At 42.2% G+C, this 26,898-nt stretch overlaps 1 protein-coding gene across 3 annotated transcripts in view; it reads left to right on the top strand.

Annotated features, from left to right (window-relative positions):
• The window catches only part of LOC125267801 (protein NLRC5-like), a 66,178-nt gene that overhangs the window by 17,518 nt on the left and 21,762 nt on the right, over positions 1-26,898 (top strand). Inside the window, exons 5-19 of one of the 3 annotated variants that reach the window (XM_048189767.1) lie at positions 8,029-8,133; positions 8,371-8,455; positions 8,674-8,869; positions 8,960-10,790; positions 10,927-11,059; positions 13,441-13,478; positions 13,751-13,924; positions 16,324-16,497; positions 16,651-16,821; positions 18,795-18,965; positions 19,183-19,353; positions 19,721-19,891; positions 21,493-21,666; positions 21,910-22,083; positions 26,565-26,735. In XM_048189767.1, coding sequence (XP_048045724.1) covers positions 8,029-8,133; positions 8,371-8,455; positions 8,674-8,869; positions 8,960-10,790; positions 10,927-11,059; positions 13,441-13,478; positions 13,751-13,924; positions 16,324-16,497; positions 16,651-16,821; positions 18,795-18,965; positions 19,183-19,353; positions 19,721-19,891; positions 21,493-21,666; positions 21,910-22,083; positions 26,565-26,735 — 3,939 coding nt within the window. Of the gene's footprint in view, positions 1-8,028; positions 8,134-8,370; positions 8,456-8,673; positions 8,870-8,959; positions 10,791-10,926; positions 11,060-11,270; positions 11,433-12,992; positions 13,167-13,307; positions 13,479-13,750; positions 13,925-16,323; positions 16,498-16,650; positions 16,822-18,794; positions 18,966-19,182; positions 19,354-19,720; positions 19,892-21,492; positions 21,667-21,909; positions 22,084-26,564; positions 26,736-26,898 lie in introns of those variants that run through there. The other 2 variants (XM_048189765.1, XM_048189766.1) reach the window with 2 other exon arrangements.

The following is a 26,898-nucleotide window of genomic DNA, read 5'->3' as shown; positions in this document are numbered from 1 at the left end:
TCGCATTAGCACTATGCTTAATTATGATAATTATGAATTATGACTATGCTTAATTATGATAATTACATACGTAACCGAGACGTTCCCTTTCTGTCCGAGCCGAAGGGGGAGGCGGAGGAACTCGACAGGGTTCGCCAAGTGGGGAACACGACTGGAGTCAATAGATGCACGTATCCGGCCCAGGGGGCGGGAATGGCATTGCAAGCCGACACTTAGAGCGGGTTCAACGCGTCTACCGGCTAGTGGAAGCGAGTACACAGGAAGATACTGGCTCTACACATAGGCTATAGAATCTAGCGAATGTGTTAGGTGTCGCCCAGCCCGCAGCTCTACAGATATCTGTCAGCGAGGCGCCATGAGCCAACGCCCAGGAAGAGGCCACTCCTCTGGTGGAGTGGGCTCTCAACCCAAGCGGACAAGGCACGCCTTGGGATTCGCACGCCAAGGCGATGGCATCCACTATCCAGTGGGCCATCCTCTGCTTGGAGACAGCCTTTCCCTTCTGCTGGCCTCCGTAACAGACGAAGAGCTGATCTGAGGTCCTGAAGCTTCGCGTTCTGTCCACGTACACATGCAGAGCCCAGACGGGACAGAGCAAAGCTAGGGCTCGGTCTGCCTCCTCCGAGGGCAGCGCTTGCAGGTTCACTACCTGATCTCTGAAGGGAGTGGTAGGAACCTTGGGCACATATCCGGGTCTCATAGCCAGGGTCTCAGGATGACGTGAGAGTCACCGGGCCCGAATTCTAGGCACGATTTGTCGACCGAAAATGCGTGCAGATCCCCTACCCTCTGAAGAGAAGCCAATGCAACCAGGAGGACGGTCTTGAGAGACAGTGCTTTTAACTCGACTGATTGCAGAGGTTCGAAGGGATGACCCCAGAGAGATGTAAGAACCAGGGTCAGATCCCAAGAGGGTTTGGAGGAAGGGCGAGAAGGATTCAGTCTCCTCGCCCCCCTCAGGAACCTGACGATCAGATCGTGTTTCCCCAGGGACTTACCCTCAACTGCATGGTGATGCGATAGCGATAGCGGCAACATACACCTTGAGGGTGGAGGGAGACAGCCTTCGCTCCAAGCACTCTTGCAGGAAGGAAAGCACAGATCTGACCGAGCATGATCGGGGGTCCTCTCGGCGAGAGGAGCACCATTCAACGAATAGGTTCCACTTCAGTGCGTAGAGGCTCCTCGTGGAAGGAGCTCTAGCGGAAGTGATGGTGTCTACGACCGCTTGCGGGAGATCACTCAGAACCTCCGCATCCCGACCAGGGACCACACGTGGAGGTTCCACAGGTTGGGACGCGGGTGCCATAGGGTGCCCCGTCTCTGAGTCAGGAGGTCCTTCCTCAGAGGAATCGGCCAAGGAGGGGCTGTCGTGAGGAGCATCAGGTCCGAAAACCAGGTCCGAGTGGGCCAGTATGGAGCCACTAACAAGACCTGCTCCTCGTCCTCCCTGACCTTGTACAGGAGCTGTGCGAGAAGGCTCACTGGGGGCATAATTGCATAATTGCACAGACCCCGGGGCCAGCTGTGTGCCAGGGCATCCGTGCCGAGCGTGCCGCCGGTCAGGGAATAGAACCACTGGCAGTGGGCAGTTTCTGGGGAGGCAAACAGGTCTACCTGGGCCTCGCCGAAGTGCTGCCAGATCAGCTGGACCACCTGGGGATGGAGCCGCCACTCGCCCGCAAGTGGAGGCTGCCGTGAGAGCTCGTCGGCTGCACGGTTGAGCACACCTGGGACATGAATGGCACGAAGCGACCTCAGATGCTTCTGACTCCATAGCAAGAGATGGCGGGCGAGTTGCGACATGCGACGGGAGCGTAGACCACCTTGATGGTTGATGTACGCAATGGCCACAGTGCTGTCCGAGCGGACCAGTACGTGCTTGTCTGACAGCAGCTCCTTGAAGCAGCCCAGTGCAAGATGTACTGCTAGCAACTCCAGGCCATCGATATGCCAATGCAGTTGAGGCCCCGTCCAAAGACCCGACACTGCATGCCCGTTGTACGTGGCCCCCCATCCGGTGGCGGAGGCATCTGTGGAGACCACAGTGTGCCTGGACACCTGTTCCAGGGGCACTCCTGCCCGCAGGAACAAGGGGTCCAACCACCGGATGAGGGTGCGATGGCAGCTCGGTGTCACGGGAACACGGAGCGTACCACGCTGCCACGCCCATCTCGGGACCCGGACACGGAGCCAGTATTGAAGCAGCCTCATATGGAGCAATCCGAGCGGCGTGACCGCAGCTGCAGATGCCATATGCCCCAGGAGCCTCTGAAAGAGTTTCAGTGGGGCCGCTGTCCTGCGCTTGAGCGTACTCAGGCAGGTCAACACTGACTGGACGCGCTCCTCGGTGAGGCGCGCAGTCCGGGCGACCGAGTCTAGCTCGAGACCGAGATAAGAGATCCTCTGCCCGGGGGCGGGTTTGCTCTTGTCCCAGTTGACCCAAAGACCCAACCGGCTGAGGTGAGCTAGAACCATGTCCCTGTGTTCACACAACTGCTCTTGCGAGCTGGCCAGGATCAACCAGTCGTCAAGATAGTTGAGAATACGAACGCGGGGTGACAGGGCCAGCCCGAAGGCAGCCAAAGGCACCACAGATGCACCGGGGGTGGGGCAGCGAGGCAGAGTACGGGGACCCGACTCGGACGGCATGGGAGGGGCCTGGAGTGTGGTCAGACTCTGCGAGGCAGCAGTGCGTATGGGAGACGGCGCACGGGGTGCGGCTTGCACCATCACACTACCACCAGCTGGCGATGTGAGGGGGGCTGTGCGTGGCAAGGCAGGGCCTCGCACGCTGACAGCCGCAAGCAGAGTACGGGGACCCGACTCGGACGGCATGGTTGCGACCCAGAGTGTGGTCAGACTCTGCGAGGTAGCAGTGTGAATGGGAGACGGCACATGGGGTGCGGCCTGAACTATCACACTGGAACCTTCTGGAGAAGTGAGAGAGGGCTGAGAGTGGCAAGGCGGGGCCTTGCACACTACCAGCCACACCCTCTTGGGACCTGGAGGATCAGATAACAGTTCTATTTCATGGGTACCGCTGGACTCCAGAGAGCCAGCGGTGGAACAGACCAGAATTCTCCACCCGGCCCTCCTCCGGGGAAAGAACTGTTTACTTCAGCTTCAGGTCGCCAAATCCCCAGGACCGCCTCCCGCTAACCAACTGGGTTGGCTGCGGACGAAGCGGGCTGGGTTTTAGGCCAGCTTGTGAGATGAGTGCATCGAGAAAGTGTACTTTGACGATGACACATCCCAGCAAGACTAGCCAGGGGTGTTTCCGGACCACCACGGTGGACATTGTCTGGCCAGGGGCCTGCGCTATGCCTTGCATCATGCGTAGCTCAACCCTGACTCAGAACTACCCACATGCAATGAGTGCTTTGGCCTACCACGGACTTGCCGGGGGCCAAGACCCATGCAGGGCAGAGGTGGTGTACCCGTAGCACTGCCACCCCACCCTAAAGGGTAGTGAGAGAGAAAAAAACTTGTAATGCAGATTATGGCCCCTTTGGCGTTCCATATTTGACACCAAAAGAGGCTACATGCACGTCCGGGCTAAAGACAGGGAGCGGGGCAAGGCGCTTTTTTTTTTCTTTTCTTTTTTTTCTCTTTTTTCTACGCGTCACACGACGCCCCCAGGGGCCCGGGAAAGCATGGTTGTCAAGTCTGAATCTGATTCAGCATGAGCAACTGTGGGACGCTCAGCATCATCTTCATGTTGAGAGCCCAACAATACTTTCTCCAATGTAGCAGTCGACATATGATCCTCTGCTGGAACCCTGACTAAGACGCTAGGTCCCTCATGAGAAGGACCAGCAATCCATGCAGAAGCTACCAGCCATGTTGGACAGTGAATGTGGCCGTCCAACTGGACGACACACGGCGCACTGGGCGCCGACGTAGCCATGTTTTACTAAACATGAACCACCGACAGACATAGTCACAACATGTTTGCGATGCACTAGAGGAGTGGGTGGCCCACGGAGAATGGCTCGGCGGGTATTGCCCCACTGTGATCCTCTGGTGACCCAGGCTTATTAACCAAAGTAGTATTTATCTGATTCAGAAAAATAAACTAGATCGGGGAATAAGTGAGGGGACTCCACCTTATTAAAGGCGCTCGAGTCTCGACCATGCATCTAGAGCGCCAGACAACGCGCCAGGTTGCCATGGCAACGCGCGCTGTCAGCCGGCAGCTCGACGGCACACGGTGCGCTGAACGCTCAAGCCCTTACGAGAAAGGCGAGACAAACAACGCGCCGACGTGGGCATATTCTCATAAGAGAATATGAACCACCCACAAACACAGTCTCAGCACGCTAAGCAGACATGAGAGAAAGTGATTGTGGCCGTCAGTGAGGATAGGAAACGACCGCCTCCAGAAACGCACAGACAGAATGACGTCTTGAAAAAGACGCAGTGTCTGTCTGTGAAGCTCTTTTAGAAGGGGAAGAGTCAGCTCTCTCGTGCTGAAGCACACAGGGAGTGACGCAATGTGTTCGGGTACACCACTCCCCGAACACACCGGGAAGGCTGTTTAATTTCACTCTTGTGAAGTCTGAAAGCTGGACACCAACTGTTGGCTCCGAAGCGAAAGACAGAGTGCGATTGCATCTGCTTCCTATTTATATACACCTGTTGGAGGCGGTGCGCATTATGCAAATATCGCACGCCAATTCCATTGGCTTGTTTTAGTTCACTCGAAGCTGATAGGGCTCTCTAGCGATATCCCAATTCGTCGGTCACTACTGACGTACGTAGAACGTGACCGACTGAAAGGGAACTGAAGGAACACATGAATAAAATCAAAGAGCTTAGAACCCAAGAGGCAACACTTTGATACTTTTTGGGTAACAGCCACTAGATGACGCTCTGGTAGCGCGGCCGTCATTATCGGGTGAAAATACTAACTGGACCATAGAATCCTTCATATCTTATGCACCCAAAATTGGTGAATTTCACTGCCAAATCAGAAGCGCAATAGAACAGTTTTGTTTTTAAATTAAGTCATCAGTAAATTGTATGGCTCCTACAGTAAATGTTGTATTGTCTTTTTTATGTTTTGTTTTACCAGTTGTGAAATCCAACCATTCATCCATTATTAAGTATTTCCATTTTATGCAACTTTACACATTCATATAGTAAATTAATAATTAATAAATTTAAGATCATCATGTATAGTGGAGTAATAGTAATAATAGTATCTAGGTCTGAATTTAAATATATTGTACATTTTAATGGATCACGCTACAAACATAATGATCTTATAATACATGATGCATTGCTGTGTCTGTTATTCCATAATTCACACTTTTGGACACTTTTGCTTTAACGGACATTACAACACTGCAAAATCAAGCTGTTATATTCATATATTTATTGTCCAACATTCCCAATTTTTCTGATGCATGTCCTTAATTTAATTTCATATGTTGGTATTAATTCAGTATTGACCCAACCCAAACTGACTGGGTTTCTAGAGAGCAAAGACTTTGTGAAAAAAGTGGAAGACTTAACCCCCTGGAGTCTGAGGCTGATTTGGGGCCTGGAGAAGTTTTGACATGCCCTGACATTTGTGCTTTTTTCAGTTGTTTATAAACATATTAATGACAAAAGTGTCATTACACTGTATTCAGCACAAACTAGGCTACCATAATATGTGAGGAACATGTATGTACATGTTTGTGTTTTTGAAGGAATAACGTTTATGCGTGGTTATTGAAAAAACAAAAAACTTAAGTCACTGAAATAAGGCCAAAAAAATAATATTAAATCTGTGTTCACAAGACTTCTGGGTATTGGAGGTTGTAGACTAGAGTTTTTGCTTCAAAATTATGTAAAAATTATGCTGACTACTCTTTCATATAAAACAATAGAGAGATTTAAATTTTCGAAAACATCTTTGATCAAGAAACACAGTATGCGTGTAGGCGTGAATCATCATGAATAATGGGTGATTCTCACCTGAGAAGACAAAAGAATCAAATAATAATGACCTGAAATGACTTGCATAATAATGAGCTCTTTCAGTCAGGTAGGCTGTGAAAAAAACCCTCTGTGATCATGTGGTGTATATCAAACATACAGAAAAAACAGCAATACTGTGAAATATTATTACAATTTAAAATAATGGTATTCTATTATGTACTTTAAAATATAATGTGTTTGTGTGATGCAAAGTGTCTGAACAATTATGTTACCTCTATGGCATTTCATATAGGCTTTTAGCTTAAAAGCATGCACATTTGGAGAAATATTAATGGATTTTCATATGTTTGTCAATTTTCTATACAGAGGAGTAATATTTATTCAGGATTTATTGTCATTACTATGAACGCTGGATACTGTGTTTTCAATTCATACTTGCAGCCGGAGGGCGCTCTGTACACCTTTAGTCCACAAATCCCTGCTAAAGAAGGATAGGCCATGGACAATCCAGGAACTAACTGAACTAACAGAGGCCAGAGATCGCTAACTATGGTTATTCAAAACACTTTTCAAGACAATAAATACACAATTGAGATGATGTATGCATGTATTGACTGAATTTGCGTCTGAATAGCGCTGGCTCCGTGGGCGTGGCCACATTAGCAGATAATGAGCTGAATCATGGACTTCTGACATGGCTCTCTTTTCATACAGATTACATAAACAGAGAATATTTGTTTTCGATTTGACTTACACGATTTAAAACCTGACATTTCAACGTTTTTTTAGACATAAGTCTAATTTTTTTGTGATTAGTATTAAAGACTATAGAATAACACAAGATGTGTCACTCGTATTGTTTTGAATGGGAGAAAGTGTAACGCGCAATATGGCGGAATAAGTCCCGCCTTCTAAATAAGAGCCAATCGCCGACTGGTAAAATCATTGCGTCACTGCAGCAGCTGTTAGAAGCACTGGTTTCTATAGAAACAGTCAGACGCGCGCCTCTGAAACATGGCAGAAGAGACGCGCATTTAGGTCTGCGCATGTGCATTAGCTTGATCCAGCCTAAAAAATACAGTTTTTTGTCATGATTCAAGCGTTTGGATAAAATATTTATAAGACAGTTGTTGTCAGATTTCATTGGTGATTTCAAATATGAAATTTAATCGTAAGGTTGGTGAACAGTTTTGGAGAATTTGATGTTTCCCCATTCAAAGAGATAGGGCATGATGCCCAGGATGCCCGAGAGGTGTTTCAAAGATGGCCGCCGAGTGAAATGACTTGTCTTAAAGGGACTTTAGTATTCACTAAGTTACAGTTCATTTTCTGAGAACTATCAGATTGGACTTCGTTCAGAGGGAGACGAGAGATCACACATCATGTTAGTTTTCTTTATTTTGCAAAAAGCACAACATTTTGTTGTTACTCTGGGTGTACAAAAATAAAAGAAGATATTCTTAGATATAACTCTTCATTGTATGTGCAACATTGACGGAGTATTTTGAGTCTCTTTCACACTGGTAAGAAAAAAACCGCGGTGGTATCGCCGCCGATACCTCAGACCTCAGAGTGTTAAACACAAAGTGTGTAAAAACTGTAAAAAGGATTTGATGATCACAAGTGATAGTATTTTATTCTGTGTTGTCATCATTCAAGTTGGTTTTCAGCTTTAATGTATGTTTTTTTTGTTGTTGTTGTTGTTTTTTTACAAAGCAGCTGATATTGCCATAGAAACTAGTGGACTGCTGGCTCACTTTCACCAGAAATGGCGGAAACGCAGGGCTGCTGCTGTGCGCCGGTGTTGCAATGGAATTTTCTATTGAGTGTTGCTTCTTGTTAGTGTATATTCTTTGATAGAATGACAATGAACTGACCACAACTGTGACACCCTTCCTGATCCTGTCCTCCTCCTTCCCCCTCACTTTGCTTCCTGTGAACCCTCATAATAAAGGCATAAATGACAAAAATATATACTTTAAAAAATGCACAGCTGTACTGGATATAATTCAGATTTGCATCATATAACCTTTTTTTTAAATGATACTCAAGTATCTCCTAAAATAGTGTTTTCCTCTCTGTTCTTTGTGTCATTAGTGTAAGATCAGACTCACACGTGTCCAGCTCTGTGTCTGTGAAGAGTGACTGGTCAAAAGATGATGGACCAAACTTCAATGAGAAAATACTAACATCTGCCAATAGGTATTTCATGTGTTTCTTCATTTTTGTCACACAAAGACTGTGTAAGAAAGTTTATCATTGTATGCTTATTATGGAACTTTTTTTTTTTAGTTCAAATATTTATATATACTCTGAAATATTTATCAGGTCATTTACAGATAATGCTTTCTTTTTCTCTTTGCTAAAAATGTTTACAAGAGTTTTCTGTTATATTTTGCCTGGAAAATCCAGTACTTTATTCTATTTATTTGCTAACAGGCTTCAATGGGAGACACCAGATTCAGACATCCACACTCAAAAGAACCACAACAATTTCAAGGACAGTCTCCTAGGGGTCTTCCAGGTACGAAAACATATTTTCACAAGTGTTTTGTATTTATAAATTGATTGTTATTGATTATATTGATTACAATTTTTTTTGTCAAAAATCACATCTTTTTAATGTTTTTTCTTTTACCTGGATTTTTATTCAAAATTGTTAATTGCAATAAATAGTTTCGCTCAAATGTGAATGTACAATTTTGTTTAAATTGTGCTCCTTTTTTCTTGTGTTGTTTGTAGGATCTTGAGAGCAAAATAATCAAATTCCTGAAGGATGAGCTGGAAAAGTTTAAGAAAATATTACAAAAAGAGAACACACAATACTTAGTGAAGGACTTTAATGAGAATAGATGCAGTATCAAAGAAGCAGCTCTTGATCTCACACTACACTACCTGAAAGATATGAAGCAAGATGAAGCAGCGGATACTCTAGAAGGTAAGAGACTCACAACCATCTGTTAGATTGTATTAATGTAAGACAAAAAATGACCTCTGTTTTTTTTTTTTTTTCGGTTCCTGTGTTTAGATGAACTGGCCTTCATTCATCATCTAAAATGTGACCTAAAGAAGAAGTATCAATGTGTGTTTGAAGGAATTGCAAAGCAAGGTGACTCCACACTTCTGAATAACATCTACACAGATCTCTATATCACTCAGGGTGGCAGTGAACAGGTCAATACTGAACATGAAGTAAGACAGATTGAAGTTGCTTCCAGACGTCATCAATCACAAGAGATACCGATTGAATGTACCAAGATGTTTGAAGCACCTGAACAAGACAAAGAGATCAGAACTGTACTGACAAAAGGAGTTGCTGGCATCGGAAAAACCATCTCTGTACAAAAGTTTGTTCTGGATTGGGCAGAAGGAAAAGAAAATCAAGATATCAGTTTCATATTTCCTCTTCCATTCAGAGAGATTAACTTAAAGGAGAAAGAAAAACTAAGTTTGATGGATCTTATAACTCAGTTTTTCCCAGAGACAAAAGGACTGAACCTTACAAGAAGGAAAAATGTCAAAGTCCTGTTCATCCTTGATGGATTGGATGAATGTCGTCTTCCTCTGAAGTTTGTTGGTAATGAGACGTGGAGTGATGTATCATCACCAGCATCTCTGGATGTTCTCCTAACGAACCTCATCAAGGGAAATCTGCTTCCTTCTGCTCTCATCTGGATCACCACCAGACCAGCAGCTGCGATTAAGATTCCTCCTGACTGTATTGACCGGCTGACAGAGATACGAGGTTTTAATAATGCACAAAAAGAGGAATACTTTAGAAAAAGATTCACAGATGAGAAAATGACTAACATAATCATTGATCATGTGAAAAAATCCAAGAGTCTCTTTATCATGTGCCACATCCCAGTCTTCTGCTGGATTTCAGCCACTGTCCTCCAGAACATTTTGGAGGAGAAAAGAAATAGTGAGCTGAAGAATAATCAGGCTGATGAAGCCTCGAAAAAACCGCAGGAATTTAAAACTGAAGACACTATTAAGACTCTGACACAAATGTACACACACTTTCTCCGCTTTCAGATCCAGCAGAGATGCAGAAAGTATGATGGAGAATACAGACCAGATGTTTCCTGGGATAAAGATGCCATCTTTTCACTGGGGAAACTAGCATTTCAGCAGCTTGAAAGAAACAATGTGATCTTCTATGACACAGACCTGGAAGCCTGTGGTATTGACGTCTATGATGCATCAGTGTATTCAGGCATATGTACCCAGATCTTTAAGAAGGAAACAGGGATCACACTTGGTACCATGTACTGCTTTGTTCACTTGAGCATTCAAGAGTTTATTGCTGCCATTTATGCACATCTGTTTCTTGACATCAACAAGAAAAGTGTGTTTGTTCAGGAGTCTACAGAACAGGAAAACAAAAATGAAACCATGATTGATATGCTCAAGACTGCAGTGGACAAGGCTCTCAAAAGTGGCAATGGACATCTGGATCTTTTCCTTCGTTTTCTCCTCGGTCTGTCACTCCAGTCCAATCGGCAACTCATACGAGGTCTGTTGACACAGCAATACCGCAATGACCAGAGCAACAAGGAAATAGTTCAGTACATCAAACAGAAATTAGAAGGTAATCTGTCTCCAGAGAGATCCATCAATCTGTTCTACTGTCTGAATGAACTGAATGATCAAACTCTGGTGAAAGAGATTCAGACTCAACTTAGAGAAGGAAGTCTCTCAGCTGCTGACCTTTCACCATCCCAGTGGTCTGCTTTGGCCTTTGTGTTGTTGACATCAGAGGAAGAGCTAGAGGAGTTTGAGCTTCAGAAATTCAAGAAATCAGATGAGTGTCTCATTAGATTACTGGCAGTCATCAAAACCTCCAAAAGAGCTCTGTAAGTCAATTAGTACATTTATTGTTCATGTAAAAAATAATGAAAAAAACAAACAAACTAAATTTAATATTTGTATACTGAAAAATATATTGAATGTGTTCCATCTAATTCTGTGATTTGATTATTTCCCTTTTAGGCTAAATGATTGTAACCTAACAGACAGAAGTTGTTCAGCTCTGGCTACAATTCTTGGATCAGATACAGATCTGAAAGAGCTGAACATGAACAATAATAATCTGCAGGATTCAGGACTGAAGCTGCTCTGCTCTGCACTGGACTGGAGAATATAAAGTGTAAATTGGAAAGTCTGAAGTAAGTTATGTAACAATTTTTAAATGTTTTTGCTCTTCAACTAACTTTGAATTAAGTTATACAATGAGCAAAAATAGTTTACTATAGAAATTTACATTGTTCAAGTGGTTGTTAGAATAGCTGATTAATCAGTGGATTGTTACACTTTCATTCCTGTTGTAGACTTTCAGACTGCAGTATCACAGAAGAAGGATATAAAGCTCTAGCTTCAGCTTTGAGATTAAACCCTTCACACCTGATAGAGCTGGATCTCACAGGAAATGATCCTGGACAATCAGGAGTGAAGGAGCTCACTGATTTATTACAGGATGGACGCTGTCCTTACATCAGGTGATATAAGTCTTCAACATTTTCAGAATAAGCCACATGTGAAATCAGCTGCATGAAACTAATGACCCTTCATTAGTTTCATGCAGCTGATTTCACATGTGGCTCAGTGGATCAGTGCACAATTGGAATAAAAGTTAAATCTACCATCTAAATAAATCTACCAAAATTTTTAAAAAAAATTCACACTGACACTCAACTTGTTTATTTGGTTCAACAAAAGTTTGGGGACAAAACACATCACGTTACAATATTGAGCAACTATTCTCTGATATTTGGAATACCTTAATTCTCAAATGTTTAAATGTATTTTTCCTACTTAAGTAAAAGCAATTAACACTTCAATTTGGATATGGACATTTAAAATTTTAATTCAGTTATAATTTTTCAAGCATTTTTCAACCAATTTCAGCTCCAGCTTCCACAGCGCTTGGACAGGGCATGCATAATTATTATGCAAGTCAATATTTTGATCATAATTTATTTCCAAGCATATTTTATAATTCCAAACCATAACAAACTTATTAACTACTATTATTTTATAGTCTATAGTCATTTATAAGTAATACATAATTGTTAATGATGGCTGAAAGTGAAACTTTAGATGTGCATAATTATTCAGCATGTTTATTTTTACAGGTAAAATGAGCCAAAAAAGACATTTACTGTACACCAAACATTTGACCATAAGACAAAATTGATTAAATGCCATTGAGAAGAATGCAACACTATAGAAATTGTAGTAGATATAGTTGTAGATGGCTGCAGGGAAGCACTTTCCACTCCCTAACATAGTTTTTTTTTTTTTTTTTTTCACACATTTTGCTTTTGAATGATCGGATTACTGTTATAACATTACAAAAAAACTATTTTTGTCATTATTTTCTATTTTTGTATTGAAGTGAAAGTATATATTTTGTAGGAAATATCACAAAGTCTCATGAAAAACAAAACAATTTTCTTCAAATTTTTCCCAATTGCTGCCCTTGCTCCAGAAGTACAACGTGTCAGGTTCTCAGAGACATTGCTAAGGGTAAAGAATGCATTTTTAAAGGCTTTATATATAATCAATTATATATAATATAATTCCATCTGGTCTTATGCTTTTGCAAAATGAATTTGACAGTGTCTTCTCAACTTGTTGACAAAGCAAGCCAAATTCTTTCAGGTCTCAGCTACAGCAAAAGTGTTTGAGGGCAGGGCAAAGTAGATGTTGTTTGAGGGCAGCCAATGAAGACCATAGGCTAGCATTATGCAGATTTGTAACAGGAACTAAAATTGATGATGACCTGTTTTGGAAGATCAGTTCAGAATAGAATCTTTCTTTTAGGAGACAATACTTTTATTTGTCCTGTACTTTGAATCTTTAAAATCTTTGCAGACATTTTACATTCAAGCAGCTATATTACACAGTGCATGAAAGATCTTAAATAAAAAAAAAAATAAAATAAAAAAAAAAGCATATTAAGGGCACTTTAACCAGATACTACATAAGGATGGTGGAAGCACCTGCAAATGGCACAAAATTAAAAGAGGATTATCTGTTTTTTCTAATTCCTGTAGGTTTCTGAAAAGTCCTGCTGCAGAGGAAGCGTGTGAGTATCTCACTAAAGTTCTGGGTAAAAGTCCATTATTACTGACAGAACTTGGTCTGAGTGAAGATAAATTAGGAGATCTGGATGGAGAGAATCTCTCTGCGCTTTTGATGGACTCTCATTGCAAATTGGAGACAATCAAGTGAGTGAACATTATTTTATTCATGATAACTTATAATTATGAAAGACTTTCAGTCACATGTGTGAGCATATATGAAGAGCTGTTGATGTGATGTGTGCTGAATATGTGGTGAATAATAAATTATGCTGTTTTTGTGTTTAGGCTGAATAATTTTGAGCTGACAGAGAAAAGCTGTTCAGTTCTAGCTACTGTTCTCTCTTCCAAAACCATCCTAAAAGAGCTGAACCTGAACAACAGCTGTCTGCTGAACTCAGGAGTCAAACAGATCTGTGAGGGACTGAAGAATCCTGTGTGTGAACTGAAGATACTCAAGTGAGTACATAAAAAACTATAATAATACTGTGTTCTACATTTAGGAAGAATGTAATTTTGAGACAAGAATTCTAACCACATATATGCAAAAATCACAGATTCCTGGTGACCATTAACTAATTATAATTAATTACTCAACTTGGAAAAGAATGAGCCTATAATTGTTTATCTCCATATCTGAAAATGTATTCAGATTTAGTAATTCAGTCTACTGTGCAGTAATTAATTTGAATCACAATGTTAAATTAAATTCAAGTTTTAATTTTCTGTAGACTTTCAGACTGCAGTATCACTGAAGAAGGTTATAAAGCTCTGGCTTCAGCTCTGAGATCAAACCCTTCACACCTGCTAGAGCTGGATCTCACAGGAAATGATCCTGGACAATCAGGAGTGAAGGAGCTCACTGATTTACTACAGGATCAGAACTGTCAACTGAAGACCATCAGGTGATTAAAACCTTCAAATACTTAACCCTCCAGAGTCTGAGGCTGATTTGGGGCCTGGAGAAGTTTTGACATGCCCTGACATTTGTGCTTTTTTCAGTTGTTCATAAACATATAAATGACAAAAGTGTCATTACACTGTATTCAGCACAAACTAGGCTACAATAATATGTGAGGAACATGTATGTACATGTTTGTGTTTTTGAAGGAATAATGTTTATGCATGGTTATTGAAAAAACAAAAAACTTAAGTCACTGAAATAAGGCCAAAAAAAGTATAGTAAATCTGTGTTTACAATACTTTAGGGTATTGGAGGTTGTAAACTAGAGTTTTTGCTTCAAAATTATGTAAAAATTATGCTTCCTACTCCTTCATATAAAACAATATATTGATTTAGTTTTTGTAAGACACTTTTTGCCAAGAAACACAGTATGCATGGAGGCGTGAATCACCACTGAAAAATGGGCCATTCTCACCTGAGAAGACAAAAGAATTGGATAGTAATGAGCTGAAATGACTTGCATATTAATGAGGCATTTCAGTCAGGTAGGCTGTGAAAAAAACCTTCTGTGATGGCTCAAGCTCATCATGATATATGAAACATACAGAAAAATATTATTACAATATAAAGTAATGGTTTTATATTATACTTTAAAATATAATGTATTTCTGTGATGCAAAGAGTCTGAATATAGGCTTTTAGTTTAAAAGCATGGACATTTGGAGAAATATTGGATTCTCATATGCTTATGTCAATTTTCTATACAGAGGAGTTATATTTATTTAATATTCATTGTCATTACTATGAGCGCTGGTGTTTTCAATTCATCCTTGAAGTCGGAGGGCGCTCTCTGTGCATTTTTAGTCCACAAATTCATCTAAAAGAAGAAGAGGCTATTCCATGAATGGAGTTTCCAATTCATACTGCAGCCGGAGGGCACTAAAGAAACAAAAACTCATCTAAAATTCATCTATAGACTTTTACATCCAGATAACACTTTTCAAGACAATAAATACACGATTGAGACGATGAATGCATGTATTGCCTCTGAATTTGCGTCTGAATAGCGCAAATTCTCTCTATTTCTTAGAGACAAGCTGCATAAACTAGCTACATTTCAGGCATTTATGTAACATCTAATTTGTGCATTAATGGCTGTTATGTTAAATAAAGTTTACTAATTTCAGCAAAGTAGGTAAGTATACTTTACCTGTGGACGCTGCTGTCTCCCCTACCCTCAGATGCGCTGTAATGCTGATCCTGTGCGCAATTCTCAAAACACTGACAATGAAAAAGTGAAAAACGTTATATTAAAGTCTTCTATGCACAGTGAAATTAACTAGTTAACTATTTAAATTAAAGTTTAATTTAATTTCATTTGCATTGATAAACGGCGTTTATCGGTAAATCCAATATTACGAAACCGATATCCGATTATGGTAAAATGCTTAAATATCGACGAAAATATTGGTAAATCGATATATAGGTTGATTTCTGATATTAATACGTTTCTGCTCAAAACTCACTCTCTTGTGACAAAATGCAGATATTATCTGATGTATAAAAGCATTATGATACAGAACGCAGAAGTTTACCGTCACCGTAAGGTTGGAATTATGATCACGCGATATTGACTGATGGATCGGCAGTGAATTGTCTTTCTTGTGAGTCATTAAGAAGTTACGGTTCTATTCTATCTAAAGAAATATGAGGTAAATGTATGAGTACATATTTCTTCAGATGTGCGCACATTTGGACTAAAATTTTGTATGTTGTGTAGCAAATCATTGTGATAAATAAAAGGTGTTATCAGCTCTGGCTTAAGGCTTCTAGACTTCAGCTTGGGGTTTCTTGTCCTCAGCTCTGGGCTTCTAGGCATCGGGGGTACTGACGTATCTGTCTCCAAAGAGGCAATCAGCTCATCAGACTTTTATACCCCTGTTGATTACCATGGACATTAGGTCATTCTTGATTGACATAAGTGTAAAATTTCCCCTAATTTCCAAGATCCCAGTCTGTCTTTTCATGTCCTTAAACTCCAGTAAACTCAACCAAGATGGCTGATGTCCTTATAGGAGTAGAACCACAGTAGAACTGTGTGCTGACAGTCCAGTTTTGCTACTCCTTCTCATGGACACACACACACACACAAACATATATATATATATATATAGAGAGAGAGAGAGAGAGAGAAATATGTAGTCTATATATTGAATTATTACTTATACAGCAGTTACATGAAACTCTTTGAATTTCATTTTGTTTTAATTCTACTTCCTCTAACTCAAATTCAAATTACAATTCTCTTTTCTCTTTATTGCCCTCAAATTCAACAATTGATTCAGCTCAAGTTTACAGCACATACTAAATTTTTCTAAAGTTCTCATTTATTCCCTGTAGGTTTCTGAAAAGTCCTGCTGCAGAGGAGGCATGTGAGTATCTCACTGGAGTTCTGGGTAAAAGTCCATTATTACTGACAGAACTGGATCTGAGTGAAGATAAATTAGGAGCTCTGGATGGAGAGAAGCTCTCTGCTCTTTTGATGGACTCTCATTGCAAAGTGGAGAAAATGAAGTGAGTCAACATGGTTTTATACATCATGAAATAAAACTACTGTTTATTCATTATAAAATACTCAGTCACATGTGTGAGCAGATATGAAGAGCTGTTGATGTGATTTGTGCTGAATATGTGCTGAATAATAAATTATGCTGTTTTTGTGTTTAGGCTGAATAATTGTGAGCTGACAAAGAAAAGCTGTTCAGTTCTAGCTACTGTTCTCTCCTCCAAATCCATTCTGAAAGAGCTGAACCTGAACAACAGCCGTCTGCTCGATTCAGGAGTCACACAGATCTGTGAGGGACTGAAGAATCCTGTGTGTGAGCTGAAGATACTCAGGTGAGTACATTAACAACTATAATAATACTGCATTCTACATCTAGGAAGAATGTAATTTTGAGAAAAGAATTCTAACCACCAGGGGCGGTTTCTTCATTAGGGCAATAGGGCGACGCACCACCAAAGTGAGAAAAGGACGGATTTTTCAATCACATTCAACCACACAGTTACGCTAGCTGTCACTGCTAGGCTGTTTGTTCTGCCTCTGGATATAGTCCAATCAGCGTAGAGTCACACTCTGTGGAGTACCACCTCTTTTGGGGCGATTTCACTCTGGCTGAGAATTGCCCTGAGTTCTCCCATAGACTTCCATTCAAATAACTTTTTTTTCGAACTGCAGGCACTGCAATGCAATCTCTATGGGTTCCGGGAGGGCTAGCACTAACGTGCCTTCGTCATCATATGTAACCTTAACTTGTGCAGCGATTGGTGGAAACAAACATACTTCTATTAATATATTTTTTTCAAGCTGAAGTGACATCCAATAATTTTTGCATTATTTACATTTCACAGACATATTCTCCGTCTGCAAATGTTAGAAAGTCAAGAACATTTTGCAGTCCGGCGTATATATTTATATATATATATATATATATACTACTTACAATATCCCAAATGTTTCCAACTATTTGTAAATCGTGAGAAAATTGCAATTTTAACCAAGGCTCCGGGACGTGTAAGGAGTCGCCTGTCAATTGCGTCATACCTGCGTTACCATCGGTTTCCGGTTTTATTTTATAGAAACCATGGAAACACCAAAGACGCTTTAATATATTACACATTTTAATAGACAAGGGAACAACTGTTTTGATATATTTATAGACAGTGAACTAATTGTTGTTATATAGCTCAACACATTTAGTCTTATTGTTTAAGTCTAATTTTCTTGATTTTTTTTTTTTTTTTGCGAGTACCATGCTTTACCATGCTTCAGAGAAACACACTATTTTGTGAAGTAGCTAACATAGCATAATCAGATGCAGATGTATTTTTAGTAACAATAATATAGCATTTTCTCCATCATACGATAAGTTTTCAAATTAATTACATGCCATTTATCAACACAAGCCATCCAGCATTTAATATGATAGTCTAAAATCGATCTATCTTACTGCAGTGTGCAACAGTGTCTCACAGCAGCTGCCGAGCGGACGCACAGAGTAACGTTATAACATAATTTTGAACACACTCAAATGTATCAAATGTGATAAACAGAGCTGCGTTACCTCATACTCATGACCGGAATAGCGGAAACGGCGCCGGCGACTGTGTTATAATAAAAGTCCCGCTGCTCATGAGGCGTGTATTGAGCAATCGCTCCAGCGGCCTCGTTCAGCTTCCACAACACTCGATCCTGCTCTGCTTCATACTACAATAATGTTAATAATCGCATCCATGATTTCTTTCCGAGTCCTATCCTTATTCTTTTGCACTGTCCGTTGAGATGGAGACCACATGTCCCAAGATTCAGCGCTCAAACTTGGCGTCATCAAGCTACTCCTTTGTTTTGAATAGGTCTCTAGCGGACAGAAATCCTACATACTACACCTTTAAGCTAGCTGGTGAGAGAAAATGGCACTTTCAAAGACTCTAAAGAGGAAAGTTGACAGCAAAAATAGGGCATACAAAGAAGAATGGAAAGACAACAATGCGTTCATCCTCTTTCATCTATTTCAGCCGCTATCAAAATAATCTGGCTGCGGGCGCAGGCTAGATATTATTACTGTCGGGCCAATTAATAAGAGAAAAAATATAAGAAATATGGCAAAAATCTGAATGGCTCCTACACAACCTGAATATCTTTTAGCAAACCTCACCACTTAAACTCTGTTGCAGAAAGCATCAATTAGAAAACAATAGATTGTAAAAGTATATTAAATCAGATGAACTCTATAGTGACCAAAAACACAATAATTCTCAATGATCACTGAATCAGGTACTTTGTAAAATCTCCCTCTCGTGTTCATCATTAGGCTGCGTGATTGTGGTCTAACAGAGGAAAGCTGTTCAGCTCTCGCTACAGTCCTGAGATCAAACTCCAGACTGGAAGAGCTTGACATCAGCAACAATAATCTGCAGGATTCAGGAGTGAAGAAACTCCAGAAAGCATTAGAAAATACAAACTGCACTCTGAAGAAACTCAGGTAAGTTGAGTGAACCATTGTCTGATTTTAATGAAAACATTGTCTTTTGTTCAAAGTAAAAATTACCATAGTAAACTAAAGAGTAACCAGAAGACAAAGATAAAATGCACTTGATTTTATTTATTTTAACACTAAGACTCAATCAACTGATCATATAATAAATTATTATTGTATATTTTATACTATTAATGATTATTTTCAAACCTATTTTCTGTAGACTTTCAGACTGCAGTATCACAGAAGAAGGATATAAAGCTCTGGCTTCAGCTCTGAAATCAAACCCTTCACACCTGGTAGAGCTGGATCTCACAGGAAATGATCCTGGACAATCAGGAGTGAAGGAGCTCACTGATTTACTACAGGATCAGAACTGTCAACTAAAACTGAGGCGAGTGTTATTAAATTAATAAAGTCCAGTTGTCTTAAACTTCAGCTGGAAAAAATGACTAGAATATTTGGCAAGGACACAATGAATTCAAGTTCACCAATCTACGACTATGATGACAATTTTTAGTCTTATTCTTTTATATCTGTCTGCATGTTGCCCTAATTTGATTTTTTTAATGTAACATTTTGACTTTCAAAATTATTTGTTTAATTCATGTTTAAAGTAAAGGTGTAAAGTTGAAAATCATTTTTAAAATAGTGTTAAAAGTAACTACAGCTTGTCACAAACAATAATTGTATGTTTTTCTTATTAATATGACATTTAGGACAGAACTGAACTGAACCCTGCTTCATCTTCTTTTTTGCAGGTTTTTGAGTCCTGCTGCAGATGAAGCTTTTCAGTATGTGAAAGGAATTGTGGGTAAAAACCCATTACTCCTGAGAGAGCTGAATCTGAGAGGATGTGAACTAGGAGACACACGAGTAAATCAGATCGCTGCTCTACTGCAGGATAAACACTGTCAACTCACCACACTGATGTGGGTATTAAATGTTATATGACTGCTAGTTAGGGATGGTATCATTAAGGTTTTAACAGTATTACTACTCTTATCGAAACTGCTTATTGATCCGATACTTTAACTGTATTCTTAACAGTACTTTTTGTTTTTTGCGATCCGTTTTGGCACGCACACACAATTCAACCTGAGGAACAGCATCTCTTATGTGGATTATTGTGCTTTTAATGTTTTAAATCTTTGATAATAATTATCAAACATTTACCGCAATTTTGCAACAGTAAAGAATGCATTTTACAATAAACACCGATTGTGCTGATTCTGACGTTAAGTTGGGTTTAGGGAGGAACGAATGCGCACAGCTGTGAAGAGAATGAAGGATTGCTAGACGAAACGCGGCTAGTTTTTAATAGTTTTACTTCAAATATCTTCTTTCTGATGGTCCTTGGAAGCCAAAATTGAAATAAAAAATAAAATAGCATAATATCACAGGCCTAAAGTGTAAGCAGACGTTTAGTTGTTTAGTTCTCTCATCCATCGTCACAATTAAACAGGGCTTTTACGTGAGCGGCTACACACGCTGTAGCTCCTCTGCATGATCTTGTCTGGATTGCCCTAATATTATTGCATACAGAAACAGCTGGTGACCCTGGCAAGACAGAATTGGCAAGATAATGTCTATATAGCAATAATAAATGTATGTGTATTTTCTTCATAATTTCTCCAGTACCGATAGCAGAACTGTTAACGTCAGATCTTATCGATACACCAGTTTTTCATAATTTAGCCCCGGGGCCAATTTTATACCGGGTTTTGGTACCCATCCCTGCTACTAGTAATACTACAGTAGTTGATATTCCTCATTTGAGTCAGAGCTGTTTATTTCTCAGCGTCACACAGAGCCACAGTAAAATGATGTATTAAAATGTAACAGGCATGTAACGGAGCTTTAAACAGTTCACCTGATCAGTTTGATCATGGGTCAATAATTATTTCAATGACTGTTTTCTTCCAGAGCTTAGAAAACTCTTTAAATATGTAATAGAGTATAAAACAGTTGGGCTATAAACACAAATGTGTGCTAAACCACTAAAGCAAATGAACAACCTTTTCCAAAACTTGTTTGAATGTCTCCTGCTTAACACCTTTCCCTTATGTGAATACATTTCCAGTGCAAAGCCAAATATTTTTTGACAATCACATGGAGTCTTTCTAAAATTAAACTGACTATATCTGATTTGTAATTGTTTAGTCTACATTATGTATACGTTATACTCAGTGAGACTAAATTGAGTTATGACAATATTGATAAGATGTTAACTCTGTACAGTAAGGTTTCATTCATTAACATTAGCTTGTGCAAACCAAACATGAGCTACTTTTTTAATAGCTTTTATTACTCTGTTAATGTAGTTAACAAATACAGTTGTTAAAGTTAGTCAATGTTGGGTTTAACATTGAGATTATTAAATGCTGTATTTATAATACTTAGTGGTATTTTGAGTTGTCAAAGAATTACACATCTGACTTTTAAATGACAAATTACAGTCAGATGTGACACTTAAATCCTGCAAAACCTAAATTGGCCATAGAGCTGAGACATTTTCTCCTTCTGTCTACAGTCTGTGTAGATGCAGTATTACACAGAAAATGTGTCTCCTCCTGACTTCAGCTCTGAAATCAAACCCATCACACCTGAGAGAGCTGAACCTCAGTGGGAATAAACTAGGAGACTCTGGAGTGAAGCACTTACGTGACATACTGAAGGATTCACACTGTAAACTGGAGAGATTGAGGTCAGTAACAATCACATATAAGAATTAAAATCACTTTAACAGTTTGAACTAAAACAAATTATTTTCAATATGTCACTGAGTCTGAGTTCAGATTATATTTGTGTAAAAAAATTTGACTGTAGTATTTTGTGATGTGGTGAAATAAAGATGATCTCTCTTCCTCTGCTTTTTTATGAAGATGATGTGACTTTACAAAATATAGTTTTAATCTGTCTTCATTTATTCTCCTTTCTTTCAACACAGGTTAACATGCTGTGAAATGACAAATGAAGGTTGTTCTGCTGTGACTTCAGCTCTGAAATCAAACCCATCACACCTGAGAGAGCTGGACCTCAGTGGGAATAAACTAGGAGACTCTGGAGTGAAGCACTTATGTGACATACTGAAGGATTCACACTGTAAACTGGAGATATTGAGGTCAGTAACATTCAAATATAAGAAAAATCACTTCATGTAATGCTGAGACAGCTGAGTTAGGATCCGTGTGCAGCTTTATTAAAAGAAATACTCATAAGACACACAGGCAGGGGTCAATCACTGATGACAGATACATACAGGGCAAAGCTGAGATGTAATCGTAAACCAGGCAGTAGATCAGGGCAGGCAGCAAACAGTATAAACAATCGTAGCAAGATACACAGTCCAGGGTCATACACAGAGAACCCATAAACAGGGATAAACACTCAAGAGTTGTCAGCCACGGCAAAACAAAACTTCACAAGGAGTGAGTGTGAGAGTGCTGTCACGGTTGCACACAGAAACAAGATGGTAAGATCCAAGTGCAGCAGTTTAATAAAAGGGAAATCCAAAATCATACATCCAGCACAGGCATGGGTCAAAATCCAGAGTGACAGTCCACAGAAAACAAAAGCCAGCGGTACAAAATGTGCACATAACAGAATATAACAAACCACAACCAAGGACAGAAACAACTGAGACTAAATAGACAGACACTGATAATGAAACACAAAACAGCTGAGTGCAATGATGAATGGTGATTAGTCCAGGGAGTGTGTATGGGAAATGTAGTCCATGAAATGGGTGAACAGAGAGTCCGGGATGGAGTGCCCTCTAGTGGCTGAAAGGGCACTCTCACTGGTGATCATGACATTACCCCCCCTCAAAGGAGCGGCTACCAGACGCTCCACCAGACAAAACACAAACACACAAAAACTCAGGAGGGAGGTGGACAGGAGGAGGATCAGGGGGAGGGATGGTGGGCCAGATCCAGGGTGCCCAACTGATAGCCAGGGCGGTGCTGGAGGAACTGACCAGGCTGGTTCCAGCGGTTCTGGAGTCCTGGCTGAGTGCCAGGGCGGCGCTGGAGGAACTGACCAGGCGGGCACTGGCAGGTCTGGATTCCTGGCTGAGTGCCAGGGCGGTGCTGGAGGAACTGACCAGGCTGGTTCCAGCTGTTCTGGAGTCCTGGCTGAGTGCCAGGGCGGCGCTGGAGGAACTGACCAGGCGGGCACTGGCAGGTCTGGATTCCTGGCTGAGTGCCAGGGAGGTGCTGGAGGAACAGACCAGGCGGGTCTCAACGGTTCTGGCAGCCTGGGCAGAGGCGGCAGGGCAGAAGGCTTGGACGGCGGCGGCCAGCTCGGTGACGGCCTCCATGGCCGTATCAGGGAGCTCGGGCTGCTCTGGGACGGCAGCGGGCTCGGGCTGCTCTGGGACGGCAGCGGGCTCGGGCTGCTCTGGGACGGCAGCGGGCTCGGGCTGCTCTGGGACGGCAGCGGGCTCGGGCTGCCCTGAGTCCATCACAGGACTGACAGGGAGAGCATGCGGAGCTGGAGCGGACTCACTGGCTGGAATGGACTCACTGGCTGGAGCGGGCTCTGGAGTGGACTCACTGAGTGGAGCGGGCTCTGGAGCGGACTCACTGGCTGGAGCGGGCTCTGGAACGGACTCACTGGCTGGAGCGGGTTCTGGAGCGGACTCACTGGCTGGAGCGGGCTCGGGCTGTTCTGAGTGCATCCTCCAGGCACGCAAGACAGCCAAAATATAAAAAGTGAAGACAGCCCTCCTAGCCATCACGGGACTGACAGGGAGAGCATGCAGTACTGGAGTGGACTCACTGGCTAGAGCGGGCTCTGGAGTGGACTCACTGGCTGGAGCGAGCACTGGAGTAGACTCACTGGCTGGAGCGGACTCACTGGCTGGAGCGGACTCACTGGCTGGAGCGGGCTCTGGAGTGGGCTCACTGGCTGGAGCGGGCTCTGTAGTGGGCTCACTGGCTGGAGCGGACTCACTGACTGGAGCGGGCTCTGTAGTAGACTCACTGGCTGGAGCGGGCTCTGTAGTAGACTCACTGACTGGAGCGGGCTCTGTAGTAGACTCACTGACTGGAGCGGACTCACTGACTGGAGCGGACTCACTGACTGGAGCGGACTCACTGACTGGAGCGGGCTCTGGAGTGGACTCACTGGCTGGAACGGGCTCACTGGCTGGAGCGGGCTCTGTAGTGGGCTCACTGGCTGGAGCGGGCTCTGTAGTGGACTCACTGGCTGGAGCAGACTCACTGGCTGGAGCGGACTCACTGGCTGGAGCGGACTCACTGGCTGGAGCGGGCTCTGGAGTGGACTCACTGACTGGAGCGGACTCACTGACTGGAGCGGGCTCTGTAGTAGACTCACTGGCTGGAGCGGGCTCTGTAGTAGACTCACTGGCTGGAGCGGGCTCTGTAGTAGACTCACTGGCTGGAGCGGGCTCTGGAGTGGACTCACTGGCTGGAGCGGGCTCTGGAGTGGACTCACTGGCTGGAGCGGGCTCTGGAGTGGGCTCACTGGCTGGAGCGGACTCACTGACTGGAGCGGGCTCTGTAGTAGACTCACTGGCTGGAGCGGGCTCTGTAGTAGACTCACTGGCTGGAGCGGGCTCTGTAGTAGACTCACTGACTGGAGCGGACTCACTGACTGGAGCGGACTCACTGACTGGAGCGGACTCACTGACTGGAGCGGACTCACTGACTGGAGCGGACTCACTGACTGGAGTGGGCTCTAGAGTGGACTCACTGGCTGGAACGGGCTCTGTAGTGGACTCACTGGCTGGAGCGGGCTCTGTAGTGGGCTCACTGGCTGGAGCGGGCTCTGTAGTGGACTCACTGGCTGGAGCCTTCCTCCTCCGCTTCCTTTTCTTCCGTGTGGGAAGCGAAGATTCAGCGCCCACCTCCTCAGTGATCTCAGGAACGGACTCACAAGCTGGAACGGACTTACTGACTGGAACGGGCTCTGAAGCGGATTCACTGGCTGGTTGTCTAGGTGAGGCCCACTCTATCCGATGGCAGAGATATGCGGCAAACTTCCAAAAGTTTAAGCTCTCTAGCCCTTCCATCTCACAATGAGACAACGGCTCGTCAAGGCAACCATTAAACAGGTCTTTCAAAGCCGCGTCATTGTAATCCAGCCCCACCGCCATCGCCCAAAAGACCTTTGCAAAGCACCCTACCTCCCATCCTTCTTGCCGTAGGGCTCTCAATGTCCGAACTTGAGCCATCCGTTCTGTAATGCGGGCCGGGAAAGGGATCCGGAAATCCATGCTGCTGGATCAATATAGTGGTGGTTTGTTCTGTCACGGTTGCACACAGAAACAAGATGGTAAGATCCAAGTGCAGCAGTTTAATAAAAGGGAAATCCAAAATCATACATCCAGCACAGGCATGGGTCAAAATCCAGAGTGACAGTCCACAGAAAACAAAAGCCAGCGGTACAAAATGTGCACATAACAGAATATAACTAACCACAACCAAGGACAGAAACAACTGAGACTAAATAGACAGACACTGATAATGAAACACAAAACAGCTGAGTGCAATGATGAATGGTGATTAGTCCAGGGAGTGTGTATGGGAAATGTAGTCCATGAAATGGGTGAACAGAGAGTCCGGGATGGAGTGCCCTCTAGTGGCTGAAAGGGCACTCTCACTGGTGATCATGACAAGTGCTGGCTAAATAGTCCATGGGAATGGATTCAGGTGTGAGTGTAATCAGCGCCAGGTACGGGATGATGGGAAATGAAGTCCATTGGAGGGATCAGTACTCAGGTGATGGCGCCTCTGGTGACAACTGATTTGTGATACTTCAACAGTTTGAACTAAAACAATTTATTGTCAATATGTCACTATGAGTCTGAGTTCACATTATATTTGTATAAAATATTTTCTCCGTAGTATTTCGTGATGTGGTGAAATAAAGATCTCTTTTTCTCTGCTTTTTATGAAGATGATTGGTGACTTTACAAAATATAAGGTGACTTTACAAAATATAGGTTTTAAGACAGGATGTTATGGTGCTGTGCTGTATAGACGAGGCGAATACGGAAATCCACAATAGTACGGGCTTTATTTACAATCAAGGAGCAGATAGACAGCTTCACACACATAAGCTAAACAATAGAACTGACAAGGAGTGCAGGGAGTGAGTCCAAACTTAAAGGGAGTGCTGACGAGGACAACAGGTGCTGGGAATCCGGTGAGATGGCGGGAAGACTGATGAGGGAAGTGCAGACAGGTGTGCACAACAGGAGGATGCTGGGAACTGGAGTCCGGGAAGGCGTGTTTGTAACACAGGAACAGGGAGGGCTCACGCTCTTCAGAGACAATGACAGAATATGACAGAGTTTGTGTTTTAAATTCTCTCTGCCATCTCTGATATAATGAGAGTGGAATTTTAATATCTAACTGCATGACGTAAATTACGTTATGACGCAATTTCACATGCTTCCATAATTTTATTGTGTTAAATGCGTCAAATTATTTTAACGTGTTAAGGATTTTGAATTAATCGCATGTGTTAACGTTGACAGCCCTAGTATAGTTTTTTAACTATAACTGAATTATAGCAGAAACTGCTGAACTAACTACTTGAGAAGAATATTTCATTTCAAGTTTTTATTTTCTGTAGACTTTCAGACTGCATTATCACAGAAGAAGGATATAAAGCTCTGGCTTCAGCTCTGAGAAAGCCTTCACACCTGCTAGAGCTGGATCTCACAGGAAATGAACCTGGACAATTAGGAGTGAAGGAGCTCACTGATTTACTACAGGATCTGAACTGTCAACTGAAGACCATCAGGTGATTAAAACCTTCAAATACTTAAACATATTTATCCATAGATGTTTTTACATTTTCAAATGTAAATGAATTATAAGCTTGTTTCTGCCTGAGGACCAGAAAATGTCCCCAAAAGGACAAGAATTTTAGATATTAGCATCTTGGTGGGGATGTTTTGTCCTCA

Source organism: Megalobrama amblycephala, linkage group LG4, assembly GCF_018812025.1.
Source record: "Megalobrama amblycephala isolate DHTTF-2021 linkage group LG4, ASM1881202v1, whole genome shotgun sequence".
Classification (NCBI taxonomy): Eukaryota; Metazoa; Chordata; class Actinopteri; order Cypriniformes; family Xenocyprididae; genus Megalobrama; species Megalobrama amblycephala.
The sequence above is the reverse complement of the archived record's forward strand: the minus strand, read 5'-3'. Positions and strand labels throughout refer to the sequence as shown.